The sequence below is a fragment of the Medicago sativa genome, chromosome 8 (assembly GCF_051527215.1).
Source record: "Medicago sativa cultivar Bolivia chromosome 8, Bolivia_mono, whole genome shotgun sequence".
Lineage (NCBI taxonomy): Eukaryota > Viridiplantae > Streptophyta > Magnoliopsida > Fabales > Fabaceae > Medicago > Medicago sativa.
This window is the reverse complement of record NC_140756.1, coordinates 7,127,156-7,146,563: the sequence shown is the minus strand read 5'-3', so window position 1 is coordinate 7,146,563 and position 19,408 is coordinate 7,127,156. Positions and strand designations below refer to the sequence as shown.

At 33.1% G+C, this 19,408-nt stretch overlaps 1 protein-coding gene across 2 annotated transcripts; it reads right to left on the bottom strand.

The window, feature by feature from the left end:
• Nucleotides 1-8,115: 8,115 nt before the first annotated feature.
• LOC146896555 (uncharacterized) lies at nt 8,116-17,631 on the bottom strand. 2 transcript variants are annotated; one of them, XM_085737895.1, is made up of 20 exons: nt 17,516-17,631; nt 16,530-16,760; nt 16,314-16,395; nt 16,085-16,162; nt 15,947-16,006; nt 15,750-15,854; nt 14,699-14,809; nt 14,197-14,238; nt 13,688-13,801; nt 13,417-13,574; nt 12,683-12,825; nt 12,509-12,615; nt 12,372-12,414; nt 12,154-12,245; nt 11,377-11,425; nt 10,925-10,995; nt 9,934-10,053; nt 9,609-9,694; nt 9,066-9,111; nt 8,116-8,602 (listed from the first exon to the last, which is right to left on the bottom strand). In XM_085737895.1, the coding sequence occupies exons 2-20, from the start codon at nt 16,604-16,606 to the stop codon at nt 8,570-8,572; spliced, it is 1,617 nt and encodes a 538-aa protein (XP_085594021.1). In that variant the 5' UTR covers nt 16,607-16,760; nt 17,516-17,631; the 3' UTR covers nt 8,116-8,569. The 2 variants fall into 2 exon arrangements, with proteins under 2 accessions (XP_085594021.1, XP_085594022.1); XM_085737896.1 differs by having other exon boundaries at nt 16,530-16,711.
• Between the last annotated feature and the right edge of the window lie 1,777 nt (nt 17,632-19,408).

Sequence of the window (19,408 nt, the reverse complement as noted above, 5' to 3'; positions counted from 1 at the left end):
AAATTGATTGATTTAAAAAGCAAAAAAAACTTTAGCTGGTCAAAATTTGGGGTATGACAAAGAGGCTTAGAGGCAAGGAGATACCTCTTGTGAAGGTTGTTTGGGAAGGAGCAGCCGGTGAAAGTTTGACTTGGGAGTTGGAGAGTAAGATGCGGGAATCTTACCCAGAGTTGTTTGAACAAGGTACGTTTACGAGGACGTAAATATTCTAAGTGGGGGAGAGTTGTAACGCCCACTTTTTCATAATTAATATTTAAGTGATTTATGGCTTTTATTTAGAATATTATGTGAATTATTATATATATGTATATATATATATTGGTAGAAGATATGTTAATAATATAAGTATTTTCTTAAGTGGGGGAGAAATATTGTTATTAGTAGAAATAATTAAATTACTAGGGGAAAGAGTAAGTTGTGGTGAGAAGAGCAATTAGGGAAAGAATAAAAGTCTGTAATTGGGAGAGAAAATTAGAACGCGTACAACAGAGGAAAGAAGAGAGAAAGAAGAGAAAACCAGAGAGAACCCTAAAGAACGAAGAACGCGGCTGTTGGATTTCAGAATCATAATCTAAGGTAAGGGTGAGACTAACTCTCATTATTAACAAGTTTTAATTCATAGAAGTGATCAATTGTTGTAGGTTTAAGGGATTGGGATTAGGTCAAAAAATCATTAAAAGTGGAAGAATTAGGTGAATTTTGATGTAGTTTGATGTAGACAGATGTTAATTAGTCATAGAACACGTTTAGATGCTGATTGGTGATGAATTAGAGGGCTGGGTAGTGAGAATTCGAGTGCTGAGATGTGTTGCAGAGCTCCGACAGAACCCTGTTCTGTCATCGCTCGCAACTGCGAGCGTTCCTACTCGCACCTGCGAGTAACCCTTTTAGCTCGCCACTGCGAGCAATGTTGTACGCAACTGCGAGTTGCCCCGTTGAACTCGCCACTGCGAGTTGTTTAGCTCGCAACTGCGAGTTAGTGCAGTACAGACCTGATGTTGTGCGAAATTGTGTCCTTTCGCCCGTATCTTTGATGAATTAGTTCCTGATGTTTATATTATAGATGATGTTGCTAAACACGATGTTCCAGTGATGCTGTTTTGATGTAATGAACTGATGTGGATCAATTGCTAATTAAATTAACATTAAAAATGAGATTGTTGCATTTAGAGTCGAGTTGTTGCATAGTCGGCGATGGGGGCTTAATGCCTGACAGGTTTTTATGACCTTAGCGATGGGGGCTTAATGCCCGACAGTCCAAATATGACCTTAGTGATGGGGGCTTAATGCCCTGGTGGTACCACATGCATGTTGTTGTTGTCTAAGTTGTTGTTGATGTTGTTGTTGCATTGTAGAGTCATCATAACTAAAAATGAATGATGAATATTGTGATGATGTTGCCATTTTGATGCTGTTGTTGCTGTCCCATTATTTATAATGATGTAAATGGAGTGAATTAAGATGAATATGTTACCTTCGAATAACTATGAAGTTGTGGATTACTTAACCTCGTTAAATGATGGCTAAATGATGATATTAATGTTAGATATATGCTGTTGGTTATCTTTTATGAATTATTATTTGTTTTTAATGAATGTGAAATCTCACCCCTTCTGCGTATATGTTGCCTCGACCGTGGGTAATGTGCAGGTAATAAAGACTAGCTGTGTTCGTGAGTAGACTCCTCACTTCGTGTCGTCTAGGATGCTCTGATACGTAACGGGATGGGGGTGTCTGATGATTGTTTTCCTTGTTACGTATTTTGTTTAATAAATGTTGAACATTTTATGAAGACTATTTGAGATGTTAAGTTGTGGCCTTATATGCCAAGATTTTATGTGACGTTGCGAACTAAATTTCCGCTGCATTTGATTATTGAATTTTATAAAGACAGGTTGCTCAAATAAATAGTATTTTCCCATTATTATATTGTTGTTAAATGAGGTATTGATGTATGTGATGCTCCGTTATGTTGATGAACTCTGATAATTTTAATGAAATTTTTAAGTTGGGAAAACGGGGTGTTACACCTCGCAAGTGTGTCCTAGGTGCTCTGATACGTAACGGGGTGAGAATTTTGTTATTGCTTTTCTGTTCCTTACGTATTATTTTCAGAAGCTTTTCAAGAATTATTGTTGAACCAAGATTTTATGAGATTTTATGTTGAGGCCCTTGTGCCAAAGATTATTTAAGATGTTGAAATATTTCCGCTGCGAAGTTTTAAATATTACGTTGTTTGATTTTTGAAGGATAAATATTTATTTATTCCGTTTACGATTTTAAGAAAAGAAATGTAACATTCCATTTACGTTGAGAAACTCTGATTTATTTTTGAAATTTTTATGTTGGGAAAACGGGGTGTTACACCTTTCCCCCCCTTTTTTCTTGGCCATTACGTATTTGAATGATTTTTTTTATCAATGAAATAAAAACAATCAATAACATGACTCAGTAAAATATAAATCATGGAACCTCGTTAGGCAGCTTGCAGACAAGTTCTTGTCAAATTTACTAGCAAGGTCGCAAATTGGATACACTTGTTCTGCTTTGACAAATTGAAAGCTTCTTGTTCAATAACATATTTCAAAGGACCATGGTTATCCTCAACAGGCTCTGGCAAAATTTGATGATCAACTCCTAATTTATACTTTGGAAAACAAGAGTTTGAAGGGGGGATATAATCATGAAGTGTAATCACCAAAGAACAAAATCATTGTGCAAAAATGATGCAGTAGAAAGCGGAGGCTAGCAAGCGCTAAACCTAGATTGAAAAGAAACAAGTTCACAAGCGACAAACCTGTGAAAATAGGGTTCCGGAATCCACCAGAAATTGAGAAAACTCTCAGAAAATTTATTGAATGAATAAAAACGCTTCTTTGGCTACAACTGGAGTGTTTAAATACTAAGGAAATCCTAATGAGCCAAAAATCTAAAACAGAAAATAAAATAGAAATTATTAAAATTGAGCTGAAATAAAAATACTAAAGAAACCCTCCTACATGAGTCTCCTCCACCTCTGAAGAACTCGACCACGAGTTCTCATTCTAATAAAGAGCTTCCCATGCATGTTGAATCCTCCAATGAACAAGAAACCACCATCTTGGATCCCATTGAGTGAAATGCAAAGATGGGTTGGTTTGAAAAATATAGTAGTTGCCTTTATCTCATTGAAGAAATGCAGTTGCACGTTGAATACTTTCTAGATCCATCATTTTAGCCTCGACTATAATCGTGGTACTAGACGACCAATCCATGAGTGGTGGGAATTTTTGTAAAGTAACATAATCGTATGGTTGGTCAATACTTGTAACAACACGTGTATCTGGTGGTTTCTTCGGCATCGGCGGTGGCGATTGAAGATCCGGTGGTTTCAGTGGCGGAGATGGTACCGATGGAAAAACATAGATTGACAATGATTGTTTTTTGGCGGTATTCTCTATAACTTGGTTAGAATCAAGCATCAATTGAGGTACACAGTCATTATGACGTCGTTGATCATTTTATGCACACTGGGGAAGTGAATCATGGCAATATTGTTTATAAAAAACATCTGCACCTGAACTCAAGTCTAAGTTTATGTGCTCTTGAGAGACCAATTCAACACCATCTTTATCCCCTTCTATTGTTGTAGGATTTTCAAAACATGCTGGCCTTTCTTGATGAACCATATTAGATTCCTCCAACAAAGGCAAAAGTTCTTCTCCAATGTTACTAGCACCATCATTCCTATCAAATTTTAATATGACATTCTCTGACTCAGTTAGTGATGGCCCAACTGCATCAGTAGATTGTTCCATTGCTTGGTTGACTTGATACATTTGATCATCGACATGTTTAGCCAAATATTCATCGACAGATGTTGGAGGACTCCAACTTTGGGTATTCGCGTCATTCTTGAGGTCAAAATCCTTCTCATCAACTGTTATAAACACCTCTGGAAGTGGTTGTTAAGGATTCAATTTCTTCAGTTTACTACGAGCTTCACCAATAATGTTGTCTCCAATGTTACTTTGAGGTTGTTAACGTATCCACATGTGTAGTTAGAGCATTGATTGTCGTGGTAAAATGCCTTCAAACTCTGCGTTTGTCACCGGTTGATCTCCCATGGTTGATCGCGTTATGAAAAGAACAGGAGAAGCCTGCTCTGATACCACATGATGCAGTAGGAAATGAAGACTAGCAAGCACTAAACCTAGATAGAAAAAGACCACGTTTGCAATCGATAAACTTGTGAAAATAGGGTTCCAAAATCCACCAAAAATTGAGAAAACACTCTGAAATATTATTGAATGAATAAAAACTGCATCTCTGCCTACTAATGAAGTGTTTAAATATTAAGGAAACCTTAATGGGCCGAAAATCCAAAACATAAAATATTAAAATTTGGCTGAATAATAATACTAAGGAAACCCTCCCACATAAGAAAGAACCATGCTTTTGTGAAAATAATGGGAATTTTACAGTTTTATGATCTATGTATGAATTTTCAGCATAAATGGAGGATATGGGTATAAAAAATGGTGAAGGTGTGCGGCTAAGATGAAAATGGAAGAAGAAAGACTCGAAGAGATGGAAAAACCAAGGTTTTTAAATTTGAATTTTTTGTCTTCTCGTTTTTTTGGTTTTGGTCCTTTATGAATTTCGTTTTTTGTTTTTAGTCCCTCTCACTATGTGACTCATCATCCAACTTGCCAAATCAGCGTCGTCAACCACTGCCATGTCAGCCTTCATTTTCCACATACACATTTTTGTAATGGATGAAGACGAAAGGGACAAAAAGTAAAACGTTTTTAACTTACAGAGTTAGTTTTAAAACAAAATAAAAAAAAAATACATGGGCAAAAACTAAAAACATGTGAGCTTACAGGGACAATTTAACTATTTAAGCCTATATATAGCAAAAATTAGAGTGCAAAGACCAGCACTCTAATCAATATTATTAAAATAGAAGAGCATAAGGAATACAAATACAGCTTGGAGGACTAGGTCAATACCCACCCATTGTAACAAAGAGAAATAACAACAGTAACAACCTCGTTAAGAACCCTATTAGAAAAACTCGAAGGCATAATAAAACGATGGTGAAGGAAAAATGAGTGTAGTGTAAGGGCATCTCCAATGCAGGTTGCTTATTGCTTAGCTGGAGGTGAAGGTTCCGTCCCTTAAGTTTTGTAGCATTGGAGGAAAGCCAGCTGGAGTTCTCATTGCTTAATTTTTTGTGTCAGTTGCTTATTTAAGCAATCCAAAAAGTGTGTTGCTTACCATTAAAAAACAATAAATCATGTTCAAATCTTAGCAGAATTTAATAGATTGGGAGGGGAAAAAACAGATTAACCTGGAAAATATAAAAAAACAAAAATCAAGACAACAAAACGAAAAACTGAAACATGGAGGAAGAGGACTATAGATCCAAAAAAACTGAGGTCATGTGTAGCTGCTTTATCTTCAATGTTTGAGAAATTGATTGAAGGGCAAAGAAAGTGAGGTCTGTGTGTGGGTTTTTACATTTAAGTGGTAAAATAAATTGATATTGGGATCAACTATATTGATTTGGATTGAGAGTGGGTGGGGATTGTTTAAGAGAACGAAAAGGAAAACATGGATGGGTTTGAAAACCAGTGTTCCATGGTGGTGGGGAAAGAAAAATGAAGAGCATGAGAGTTCTTGAGAGAAAGAAAAGAAAGGTTGGGTGGGTAGAAAGTGGTCCAAGCTGTCTAACGGAAAAAAAAAATAAAGCCATGTTTGGGTGAATGAAACTTAAGTGAGAATAAAAAAATATAATTGGTGGGGTCAATTATATGTTGCTTATTTTATTTAGCATTGGAGCAAAATTGGTTAAAATTGCTTAGGGATTGCTTGAGTGCAATGTGGCAATTTGGACCCACAAAAAGTAGCTTAAGGAACCAAAATTAGTTCTCCCATTGGAGATGCCCTCAGGAACACTCAATAAAATCTAAAAAAAAAGGAAGCTCATTCCTATCACCAAAATAGTCATGCATAATACAATGAGGAACAGTTTCCAGCCAAATTGAAATGCATTATTGACTAATTTATCAACCAATTGTTTCCCTCTCTATAAATGTGAGAAACTCTTAAACAAAGACTCTAATAAGATTCAAGTAATTTGACCATCTATTCTGAAGTTGCCAAAAGCACCTACGAGGAATTATCAAAGGCCTTATCAAAGGCCAAACCAATTGTTTGTTTTTATTTTCCCCTGAAACTTGTCTCGTAACCTTAATGAAACTATTTTCTTCTTGTGAAACTTGTATACTAAAAAATGCTTTAATTTATTTTCTTTAGCATTTATAATTGCAAATCAAATTGGATATCTTTGAAGTATAGTTCTAGCAACCTAAAACAAAAAATTGTTCTTAAGCTTAAAAAATATATAGATTGAAGGGCAGTAAAAGGCAACTGCACCCGCTAAGAAAGGTCTACAAAATTTGTTTCTCACATAAAGGGACCCCTTACCATCATTCAAGTGTTAAATTAATGTTATTTTCTCATATAGAATCATTTAATGCATGTTGTATAAGTTTCTTAATGCACTAAAATTTTGTTTTTTTAACAAAAAAATAATATTAATTCATTCAAAATGAAAAAAAATTACATTGATCAATAAACAATACAAATATCAAAATTGCTAAAACTAAAAAGCATGAATTTGTGATCAAACTCACAACATTCAAGTTTATAGCAAAAAACGACAAAATGTCTACAAATGTGACAAGATAAAAGTGTCTGAAATACACATGTCTTCAGATTCGTAACGTTGAAGATGTTAAAGTCATTGTTTGAATTTGTAATGAACACCAAACAATTAAAATGCCTCAATTTGAACCAAACAAACACCACATCATGACAAAAAAATCAAACAACATCAAACCAGAATGAAAAATCAAACAACATTGCCCCAAAACAGCTCGTATTTAGACAATGAAACCACAGAGAAAACGCAAGAACAATTAAAACTTTGTGAAAACCGCTCATCTAGATAGAATGAGAAGAAAAACAACAACTGAGATAGGTGATTTCAAACCAAAAGAATCTCATAAATCACGTCCCATAAAAGAATGAAGGACAATAAAAGAATGAAGGACAAGAGAAAAGATATGGATGGCGACCGAGTCCCAAGTCTAATGGCTATGTTAGTAAAAGTCATAATTTAAAATGAGGTATTGATACAAAAATCAAAGCAATAGAGAGCCTGAAAAAACATAATGGGAGTATGAAATAGAAAGTTGTCACAAAAGTTATCAAAAAATGGTTATACAAATATCATATCTCAATTAAAATACACCGACATTTACTAAAAAAAAATACACTGACATCTGAAAATATTCATGTCGTCGATATAGTCCATTTCCAAAAATTTCCATTAAAACACACTGATAGATGAGTTATTTATATATATCCCTCATCAAAAAAAAACATCCACCGAGAAGATTATACTATATGCATTCAAATTGTTTTAGTTGATAAAGAGACTTATTTAATTTGATGATCCAAATTACGTCTCAAAAATTAAATCTTCTAAAAAGAATTCATATAATTATCGCTATCGTAAATCGTGAATCATACAAATAAGTCAATAAGTCGTAACACATCGATAAGACTTAAATTTACAAATGATCCCTACAAATATCAAGCATTTTAGCTTTAGAATCTTTTGTTTTGGTCTTTGATGATTTAATTTAGTCCCTGTAAAATTTATTCATATTGAAATTGATCTTTATAATATTCGGTTTAGTCCTTATTTTGATGAACTAAAATCAAATACTCTACATATTATAGGATCAAATCCAATATGAATCAATTTTGTAAGGACTAAAACCAAAACCACAAGGACCAAAGCAAAAAAATTATATAATTGCAAGAACTAAAACCAAAAAAATATATTTACACCGACTAAAACGCTTGACATTTGCAAAGATCATTTGCATATTTAAACCTAATTATGTAAATTGAATCCATATACCATAATATTAAGGGTCATGCTAACATGTGCATTCACCTCATTAGTTTAGCTAGGTTGACATTGTAGTGTTTTCACAGTATAGCACATAAATACAAACTTGCAAAAATAACTTGTATGTGCATACTGTGCAACAGTTGTAAAAGTACAAGTAATTTACTTAATACAATCTAATTAATACAATGTTACAAGTGTGTTCCCTCAAAATAAAAATACAATGTTACAAGTGTGTCTTCACCAAAACTGTAATTAATACAATGTTACAATGTAATTTCAGGTAAGCTAAGCTAAATAGTATGTAGCACTCACTCAATTAACTTAGCTTTCCCTAATTTACTTAATACAATGTTACAGTGTAATTTCAGGTAGGAAAAAATGTTACACATTGTCATTGCTATCTTTACCTTACATTTTCTTAGCTTCTATATGCTAAATTATTTTTACAGCTGTTCTATAAACAAGTGGAATTCCAAATATTCCACAACACCAACAAAAAAACCAATAATCAAATGATACTGTAATTTTTGCTTCATCTGTTTTGTACTCTTTTTTTCATATAAAAAATTCAGGATTGACCGTGGCAACCCGTGGTCATGCTCTCCCTTTCCTTTTGTCATCCAATACCTGTGTCTCCCCAAAATAAGGTCCAAAAAAGGAATGTTTTGTATAGTAAATTATGCAAAATTTGTTTAAAAATGCTTTGTAGAGAGCATGTAAAAAAACTAGATAGTTAAATGTGCAGTAACAGAAAACAGGCAAAACTACGACAACAAAAAAGAAGAGGTAACAGAAATTTGGTTATCGAAGGTCGCAGTAAATGATGCCGCAATTTAGTCAGCGGCAAGAACAAAGACATCATGCAAAAAGAAACACATGTTCTTAAAAGTTCGAAATTTATCACGGTGCCAAAATTGTGTGTGAAATATTTTTAAATGAAATGGCTAGTTTCTTACGACAATAACTGCAATTCATTTTAGGGATGGCAACTTCATTGCATCATCATAACTATCATCTACAATATTAGGATTACAATTATTTTGCCATTGTCACTGATATACAAGTAATTGTTGGCAAAAGATAGAATTACCTTACTCTGGAAGAGTCGCATGGTTAACACAAGTGTGTCTCGCGTTCTGCAAAGAAACGGGGAATGTACATTGTTAGTCATGTATTTAAAATGGATAAACATTCAAACTTACATTTAAAATGGAGTTTTAGATCAAATTGTGAAAGCAACTAATTCAATATTACAATCACTGAACAGAACGAATATCAGAGAGCAAAGGCAAATTACAAGCATAAAAAGTTCAAAATATTTCCTAGAAAGCTGAGTTTCTAATGCACCATAAAATTTGTTTTGGGGGGGGGGGGCAGCCCGGTGCACTAAAGCTCCCGCATACGCAAGGTCCGGGAAGGGGTCCCAAATTGGTTATTTATTTAATGTGTTAATTCCAACTGCCTATGTTTCCGGTGCTACTTTTAAGATAAAACTTATTCCAACAGAGACTAATTCCAATGGTATGTGGATTAAAACACTAAAATTTTTAAAATATCAATTCAAAATGAATAAAAAGAATACAAACATTAGCATGCATTCACCATGGACTTGAAACACAGTAAATGTAATTACCGGGCGTTCACTGTGCTTAGAGGATGAGAAGATCCATCCGAGCATGTTAGCACAAATTGTGACGAGAGACCACATGGAACTTTAATCTGCAGATAATCCATAAAAGGAGATGGAACGTATTAAACAAGAAGCAACAACTAGCTTACGTTCAACTCAGAAAAATGTATTATTATATCAATATGATAGAATGCAAAAAATGAAAATTCTACATATATGTTTATGTCAAACTATTGCACAAAAAAACTTAAAATCTATGGAATGTTTCAAGAGTTTTACACCCAAGGTATTGCCTATAACTTTTACAACAGAAATTTGAATTACATACCGATAAGTCCTTTGAGAATTTCTCAGAAACTACCGCAGCTTCAGTACCACTTATCTTAATTTGGTATCCTGATCGTCTTAAGAATAGAGTTGCTTGTTCCCAATTTTCAGAAGAATCCATCTGTCAAAAATAACCGCAAAATGTGACGAATGCAAATTAAGATGAATAAGGAGCAGAGTATATCCTGTATCTTTTAGAAATGATATTGAACGGAATTAGACTATAAAAGTGAATAGAACAAACGAGGTCAAGATTTTGTAGAATGTAATTTAATGCACCGAGTGTTAAAAAAATAATTATGGTATCATCTAATGAAGTATTATCACACCATTTCATGTGTTTAATAGTACATTAAAAAAATTAAGCTTTGTGAATCTGTATTTTGTTCACTATTCTGGGGTGCATCTGGAGAGGAATGCTTGGATTTTACAAGGGGTTTTGTCTTACGAAACTTTGTGTAAGAAGATTGGCTTCTCATTTGTGTTCAGTTCACGCCTTTGCGATCTCTTTGGGAGCTCTAATTCCAACTATGAATAACAATTTTTAATATTCCTTCATGCATCAAAGTATACATATCTACATTGCATGGACTAATGCACATAAATTCTAATAATTGCTAGCCTAAGATGTGTAGGGAACAATACCTACCTGTCCTAATAACAGAAATTGTGGAAACAAATCAGTACCGATAAAAAAACTAACAAAAACAAAGAGCTAATCACTCAACACAAGATATTATATCAATTGAATATTCAAAAATTAGCATTATATCAATAATGACTTCATCAGTTAGTTTCACGAGATACACTTTAACACTCACAAACTCCTTTTTCAATGTATTTGGTAAAAAAAAGTTACCAATGTATTATATGTTTCACTTTTTCAACAGATATTTTTCGCTTCTTGATTCCTTAACCAGTACACTAAAAGGAACCATATATTAAACATGATCTGAGAACTAAAAGGATTTTCCAACAAAAAGAAAACCTACCAGAAGTTGAACACTGAAGATTGCTTCTCCTTTAGACAAATATGTGTCAATCTCATGCTGCATTTCTGGGTCTATAAAGTTGGCACACAGAAGACCGTGATGAGAGAGTATCGAAGTCGAAGGAGGAAAAATTTATAATGAAAGAGATAAATAATGAAACACATGTGCAAATACAAGCAATAGATTGCCTAAGTTGTTCAAGCATAAATGCCTTTAGAAAAATTCACATGGTTGCAGTTCCCGTGTAAGTCTAACATGTCATGTGAAAAGAAAACTAATTTGAAGAAATTTCTGGTTACAAAATAATCTAAAAGATTTCATAATATCTAATGTCATTACACACGCACACACTCTAAAATTCACATGGTGTGTGTGTGTGTGGGGTTTAGATATGGCCAGTTTATCAACAAACATTTTTTTGGTTTTTATGATTCAGCAGAAAGTTAACTTACCACATTTTATTTTGTGCTGGTCATTAGCAAAAAGCCTCACTAGCTCCCCCTGACAAAGATAACAGAATCGACCAAAAAAAAAATCTGAGTGATATTCTTATGATGTCTAGGACAGAAATTGGCATATAACGATAAATGAGAAGGCAATATGAGGATGTCTATTATTGAGATAACTCTTAAACTGAGAATGAACTATTAGTTAAATACAAATTGTTTCCTTCATTAATACTTTAGCACAGAAGCTGAAATCACTTCAAGATCAATTCCATATTTAAATTTTGCAGCCCTATAAAAAGAGCCTCATCCCACTAGCTAGGATATTGCATAACTTTTCATTGCCGTTTATGCAATTTGAGCGAGTAATGATCCACATATTGGTAACCGGAGTCAGCCATACTGTTACAACTATTGGTTAGTTCAGAAGCTAGTTAATTAGGATTCTGAAATAAAAAACAATTTTTGATGTATATTGTATTTTCACTCTGTAAATTTGTAGAATATTTCCTCACTTTTAACTTCACTTTCTTTCTGTTTCTCATACATCACTGAGACACCGAGTTCTATTATGTTGTCAGAGCTGAGTAACCATTATACAAGTGGTAAAATTAACACACACACACACATTATTGCTGACATTTTAAATTTGATCAAAAATATCACAAATTGAAATAATAAATTTCTCTTGAAGTATATCATCCATAGATTGAGCCATAATTCATATAATGTATACAGTAAATATGTCAGACCATGATATGTATAACTAATTTATTTTCAAACCTGACGGCCTTTATCGTCCATTGGAATACACTCAACTGCTATCAGTTTATCGACATCATCGGCTGTAACTACATACTCTGGATTCGTGGCTCCTGATCCAAGAAAAACGTACTTAAAAAAAATTGCATCGAAATTCTATCATGCCACTCCATTAAAAAAAAAAGAATTTTTTTCTTAAAACTAAAATAAATAAAAGAGAAGTAAAAAAGTTCAACCACCTTCAATGTACTGCCTAGTGCCATCCTGAAGATGCCGAACCCACTGACACAAACCCAGGAATTATAATGATATCAGTAATAGAAGAGAAGGAAATTAATATGGATGAAAAGTTAAATACCAATGGAAAGAATTTTACCTGAAACATACAAAGAGAAGTTCGACGGACTGGATATCCACATCCAAGAAGTTTTTCTCCAGGAATAGCATCACCGCAGATTTGAAAATTCTCAATGCCAGGGCCATCTAGAAAGATTTGACTTGTTAGTATAAAATAATATATCATCTATAATTGTGAAAAAACGTAAATTACCCTCAGAAACAGAGGAAGCAGTCTCGTCATGCTCATGTGAAGGTTGATACAAGTTGATATTGCCATTTAAAAATTGTCTTTCACCAGTTCTCTCTTGCATGCCAATTTGATCAATTAAACCATGTTGGAAGGAAGATAGGTCTCTGCGCAAGTTCTTCCGTGGATAAGTACATATATTACAAAATGGCTAATCTCTGTAATCAGCAATACAAAGTATTCTTTACCTTAACAATATTCATAAACTAACTTTTTCTGACACTATTTATAAAATATTTAACTTTCATTTTTTAGTAAATAATATTAATAACAAATATAGGGCCTGCCCTGATCCAATGGTTAGGATTTGTTCTTCTTACTATATATATATGAACTCCTCTTAAAGATAAACTCCTAACTTTTACACAACTCTCTCACTAGTTTTTTTATAATCGACTCACAGTTATTATGTTAGGATTACAGAATAAAGGGAAATTAGAGTAGTTATTAGTTGTCAGAATAATTAGTTAGTTAGTTCATTATTTCGATTGTAGTTATTAGTTGTTAGGGAAGTTAGTTTTTTATTTGGATTAGTTAGAGTATGTGTATAAATAGGAGAACACAAATGTTTGAGAGTATCTTTTGAATATTGTAATTTTGAATAGAGTATTCTCTATTGTGAAGGGGAAACCCTTGACAATCATAAGGCTAATCCATTTAACTTTTGTCGAGACATTATGGATCTTAGCAATACCAACCTATCAGCAGCATTAGAAATCTCCTGATAGTTGACCCTTCTGAATGCTCCGTTTACATCACCACTAACACCTGGGTTCATATATCCTGTCATATTGCTCATTGGTTGGTGATTTTGTTCATTGCCAATAAGATTTTGCTGGGGAATGTTATGCTGAAACTGAGATGTGAAGTGAAATTGTAATTAATGATAATGAGAGCAAATAAACGATGATAAACACAAATAATATGAGGACAAAGCACACAAGAAAATACATGCCACCAGTACCATACCATGAAATCATTATGAATGTGATTTGTCGGATTTGCGGAACCCGGACTTTCAACAGCATGGTTACCATTATCTGCATGAATTTCTTGCCCAGAAGTTAACTCTCCAATTCTATCCTGTCCAAAAAAGTAATCACTGATCTTTAGCAACAATCAATTAACCATTAACTTCAAGAATGACTTATCAAATAGTGAAAATATAGTAAGACTACAAGATCAACAATACAAATATATAAATGTCAAAATCATGTTAAGAAGCTACCAGGGAGAAAGTAAGACAGCCAGAAATTCTTTTTTTTTTTTTTGACGGACATCCCGAAATGCATGAAGCAGGAAACATATAATCAAAATCTTAAGCAATGTTCTATGTATAGCATCAGTTTGTTTACTATGCACATGCAGTTTTATTTTACTTTCACTCAAATTTTCAACACCAAAAATTTCAATCAGAGAGATTTAGCAGATAGAATGACACAAATTATGCGGCAGTCTCAGAAGTGTTGGAAACTTACATGTGAATTTCGAATCCTCCATTGTATTTGATCATGTAAATGCTGGACAAAGACCATACAAAATGTTAGAATATCCAAAAATTATTTAGAGGAAGAGAATCATGTATTATAGATTAGGATAAAATATATGATAGTAGTGATACTTGTGTTACCTTATTTTCTCGGACCCTGTCTTGTTAGTAACCAAGTCTCATTCTAAGAGATTTTATCTTACTTTTAGGAAGTTATTTGCACCCTTATTTAGTTAGGATTAAAAGTCTATATTAGTATAATTAGGGTTACCGAGTTAGTACGTTGTATCACATGACAATCCAAAACATCAATTTAACATAATATTATTCTGAGTCTATATTATCCTTTTCTCCTTCTTTACCTAAACCTAAAATTTAAACATGATACGGTACTTTTACCTTAATTTGATGTGTGTGTGCATGCATGCGAGTTCCATCAAAATCTCAATAAAAGCCCTGTTTATCATTTATCAAGCACTGCATTTTCATACCTTTACATAGTTGGATACTGAAGAGGCATTCATAACGCGAGGCCACAAACCATATTCTGCCAGCAATCCTAGCATAGATGACATGAAGATATATCGCTCGTCCTCTGCAATCTAGATTAATGATATATATATATATATATATATATATATATATCAGTAGCAGCAACCAGAAATACATGAGGAGATTCCACACAACATATACAGATAGTGGATTTTAATGAATGCGCTACGGAAACCGTGATGCTATCCTAGTTTCACTCTTAGGGAAATAGCAGCTGCTATGCTATCCCAGTTTCTACTAGATGATATAGCGGCAGTAACAGAAAAAAATGAAAGTTTTAGGATTTTTATTAAGTAATAAAACTGAAGCATCTACATGTGTACCAAACATGACCTATTGTAAAAATAGAAAAAACTGAAGAGTTAATGAGTATTACTCCTATATTCACCGTGATACGTAAACCTTTCAATATGGAAGTTACCATTTTCGATCATTCCCTTTTTTATTTATATGCAGCCCACCTTTTTTCTATATAATTGACTTATTTCAATTTTCAACCACTATGCGGCTTCCGCTATTTGCCCGCGGCTCTATTTTCTATTTTACAAAGCGGATATTTGATGTTTCACTATTTTCCACAATACGCTAATGATAACACTGGTATATACTTACATACATAGATATGAATGTGTGTATGTGTGTGAGTGCACGCACGTGCGTGTATTTATGTTGTATGTGTGTACGCGCATTCATTAACGTATTAAAAATAAATGCATTAAATATCAACAACCAGTGTGAAACCTTGTCGAAATAGATCAGTTTAGATATAAAAGAATGAAACTACTAGGTCATTGCCTGCAAGCAAGGCACTGTATGGTTCAAGTACGCTGCAAAGTGAGTATGAGCTGATGCATTGACGCTCAAGTGTATTGAAAAATAAGTTATGGTCCTCATATCATCATGAATGACGAGTAACTAAAGAAATTGGTTCACAAATGTAATACCCGTAGTAGAAATAAAATGCTGATATCATCATGAAACTAGACTCACTTTCAAATCATGGGCAAGTTTTAAATTTTCTTCTAGATAACCTTTCCTTCGAGCAAGATCATTAGCGGCAGATGTGATAGCTTCATTTTGCTTGTCATCAATTGCCTAATAAAAATATGGCATGTAACTTTTAAGATTGAAGTTATATTCGTAAGATGTTATAAGTTAAGCACAACTTACAAAAGACATGGACTAACCATTCTTAATTCCGAAAATTCCCTCTCTAGTTTGCATTTCTCATTCACTAGCTGCAACTCCTGCAACCGTTAAATTAAGTTGATTACCTAAAATGTCCTTGAAGTAGATATAACTTAATGCTTGTGTGCATTTCATACCTTCATACAAGAAACAGCAATCTGTTCACGAAGGGAGAGGATCTCCTCTTCTTGCCCCCTTGCTCGTGAAAAAAGTTCCTGGAAATAAATTTATAATCTGAATGGATTGTTTGATGTTTTTTGCATCTTCTAAGGAAATATTACATGCGAGAATGCATTGTTGCATTGTCTCAAAAAAAATTCAGGGGTAAGAATGTGCTACCTAAAAAACACTATTATATTTTATTACCATAGTGTCTAGGTCCTGAGCGTGATTAAGTGCATCATTGCTTTTGAAATTGCTTTGAGCCAGTTGTTTTTCAAGATTGTGCCTGCAGCACAAGCAGCATCAAGCCTTGTAAGGACTACTTTGGCTAGTCATTACACTCTAAATACATTCCAATCCATAAAACCAAGGCAACAGTTAACATTACGAAAAAGCACAAATTCATTTCACATGTATTACCTGCCTAGAAATTCTGAGCCTTGACCCTGAATCTCATCGTTGTTAAGCCCGCGGGAAGGGCTTTTAACAGAAGACATGGAATGGCTTGCACAAGGTCCTATTCAAAACAACCTGTAATTGAATCATGGTTGATTCTTTCCAATAAATTTCTGCATTTTGTCTCGTTTGATCATCCCCTTATTCTGTTCCAAATCAAGGTTCCCGTATGAGCTGATTCTTACCAGGAAATTGCTTCAAGAAGAAACAGATACTAAGGAGTTAACAATAACAACTTATCAAAGGACCAAAAGAAATTTCTTAATTAAAAATATGCTACTTAGATATAACATCTCAAGAACACCCTGAGATTTTGAGTGTATTGTGTACGGTATGAACTTGCCGCACTATTTTTTTTATAATTCAATCATGCTCGCACGCACGCGCACACACAGAATTTTAAATTTTTAGTTGATTCTCAGATTAGTATCACATAATTTTTGGTAATGGATAATTAAAGATATTAAAAGTCAAAATTGTGCATTGACATATGTGATACAATCAACGAGGTCACTCATTGTGGGACGGAGGGAATGATAAATAATAAAACTATGATATCCACAACATGTTAAAACTATTAGGAAGAGTTTGCCGCCTATTTGAATCCCGGCTCTACATATTAGTCTCCACTGTAACGCGAAGATGATAAGCAGTTTACCAAAAACAACTCATCCACGTGAACTTGCGGAGGATTCAAATTTGAATCCATTTCACCACACTAAATACATAATTCTGAAGCAGTATAAAATAAATAAAGAAATTCAACACAATAGCACCTTATTCCAATTCCAAAAGGTTAAGAACTCTATAATGCTACACAAAACATAACAATGAAAGAAAAAAAAACAAATTTTGAGACAGCCCATGAATCACAGAACAACAAAATATCATGAAAACCAAATTATTAATATAAAACCAAACAAAAAAACATAATTAGAAGCAGGACTCACCGAAAACAAGTACAACGTTGGCAAAAAAAAACACCTTGTTGGGTCAAAAAAGAAACAGGATCGAAAGAGAAACACACGGAGAAGGAGGAAAAAACTGAGATGTGTTGTTGTAATGTAATGTAATGTAATGGGGACAGAGAAAGAAATAAAGAAGAAGAGTCAAAGGAGAAATTTGGAAAAAATAGACATTTTCAGACAGAAAGAGAGAGGAAAAGAAAGAACATAATCATTAATGATACTATAACTAATAATCATCATTTTATTGTACTGCTACATTATTCATTACTATCTATTCATTCATTAATGATACTATAACTTTAAGGAAAATGTTAACGAGTGCCCCCGGGGCACTGGTTAAGGAGTTAAAAGAAGAAAGTGAAAGTCAAAAAAGACACTTTTTAATCTTTTAATACATTGATTACACAGCTTTCAAGACAAATATTACTATATTTGCTTCCTTAACCAGTGCCCCGGGGGCACTGGTTAACAAGACCCTAACTTTAAACTTATTAAGTTTGAAGTAAAAAACTTTAAATCTATTAAGAAAATTAGTTAGTTAAAACATCATTAATTGTTTTAATCTTAAATTATACTCCCTCCGTTTCAAAATGAGTGTCGCTTTAGCCAAAAAAAATTGTTTCAAAATGAGTGTCGCTTTCAGTTTCCAATGCAATAATAACTTTTTCTTTTCAATTGTACCCTCCAATTAATACTCTGCACACTACTTCCAAAGTATTACTTTTAAAACTAACCAATACTACCTCCGTCCCGGTATAATTGACCTACTTTGGTTTTTCACACAGATTAAGAAAAGTGTATAAATAAAGGGGAAAGTGGAATATATTGTCTTGGGAATGATAAAAGTAGTATTATTTAGTGTTATATTGTATTGGAAATGATGAAAGTTGTATTGAAAATTGAAATGGGTCAGTTATTTTGGGACACTTTTTTTTAGAAAATGGGTCAGTTATTCCGGGACGGAGGGAGTAGTTAATAAGGATAATTTGGTAAAATAATCATTCTCTTTCTCTTAATCATTGCATTTCTTAATATGTGTGTAAACACCTAAAACGACACTCATTTTGAAACGGAGGGAGTAAATCGTTTTGATCATTTTATGGGTTAAAATATATAATTGTATATGTTAAAAAGAAATTTTACAAAATTATTCTTCATAAAAATTCATGTCGTATCTGTATTTGTACCATACCAAAATTAGTTTTTAAAAAAATTGAATACTTTGTTTGAAGACATGTACATTTTCATGTATCTATTAAATTACTTTTTTCTCCTTTTTTTGATAATGTTGATATTTTTTTTCCTAATTAAATAAATAAATTTCTCCAACACATGTTTTGTGTATCTTCTTTTCTTTCTATCTTAATCGTTCGTGATTTTGTATACTTATTTTTTAATTATATTTTGATTTGTGATGTAATATATTACATTATGAAGGGAAAAAAAATCCTTATACTTTTTTTAGGAAGAAAAATGTTTTCTTATATATTAGCAAAATAAAGATGATTTCTTATATATTTTCTTTTGTTAAATAGTGTACTTTTAATATTGAAAAAAAAATTAGTGTACTTATAAAAAGTGTTTCCTTGTATCTTTTTAATGTACTCGTACTTTAGTTTTTTTAATAATCACGTATCTTGTACCGTTATCCAGTACCAATATCATGCATGTATATGTTCTCCATTGCTTGTCAAATGAAAATGGTTTTGGAGTTGTAGAAAACAACACATTTTTGTTCCGCATGATAAAGTGAACAAATTTAAGACCAAATTTAGTCGAAACGTGTCTGATGAAGTTAAAAAAAATGATCCGTAATTGGATTATAAAAAAGACTTTGGGTTCCCCCACATCTCCTTTGTCAACATTAGAAGATGA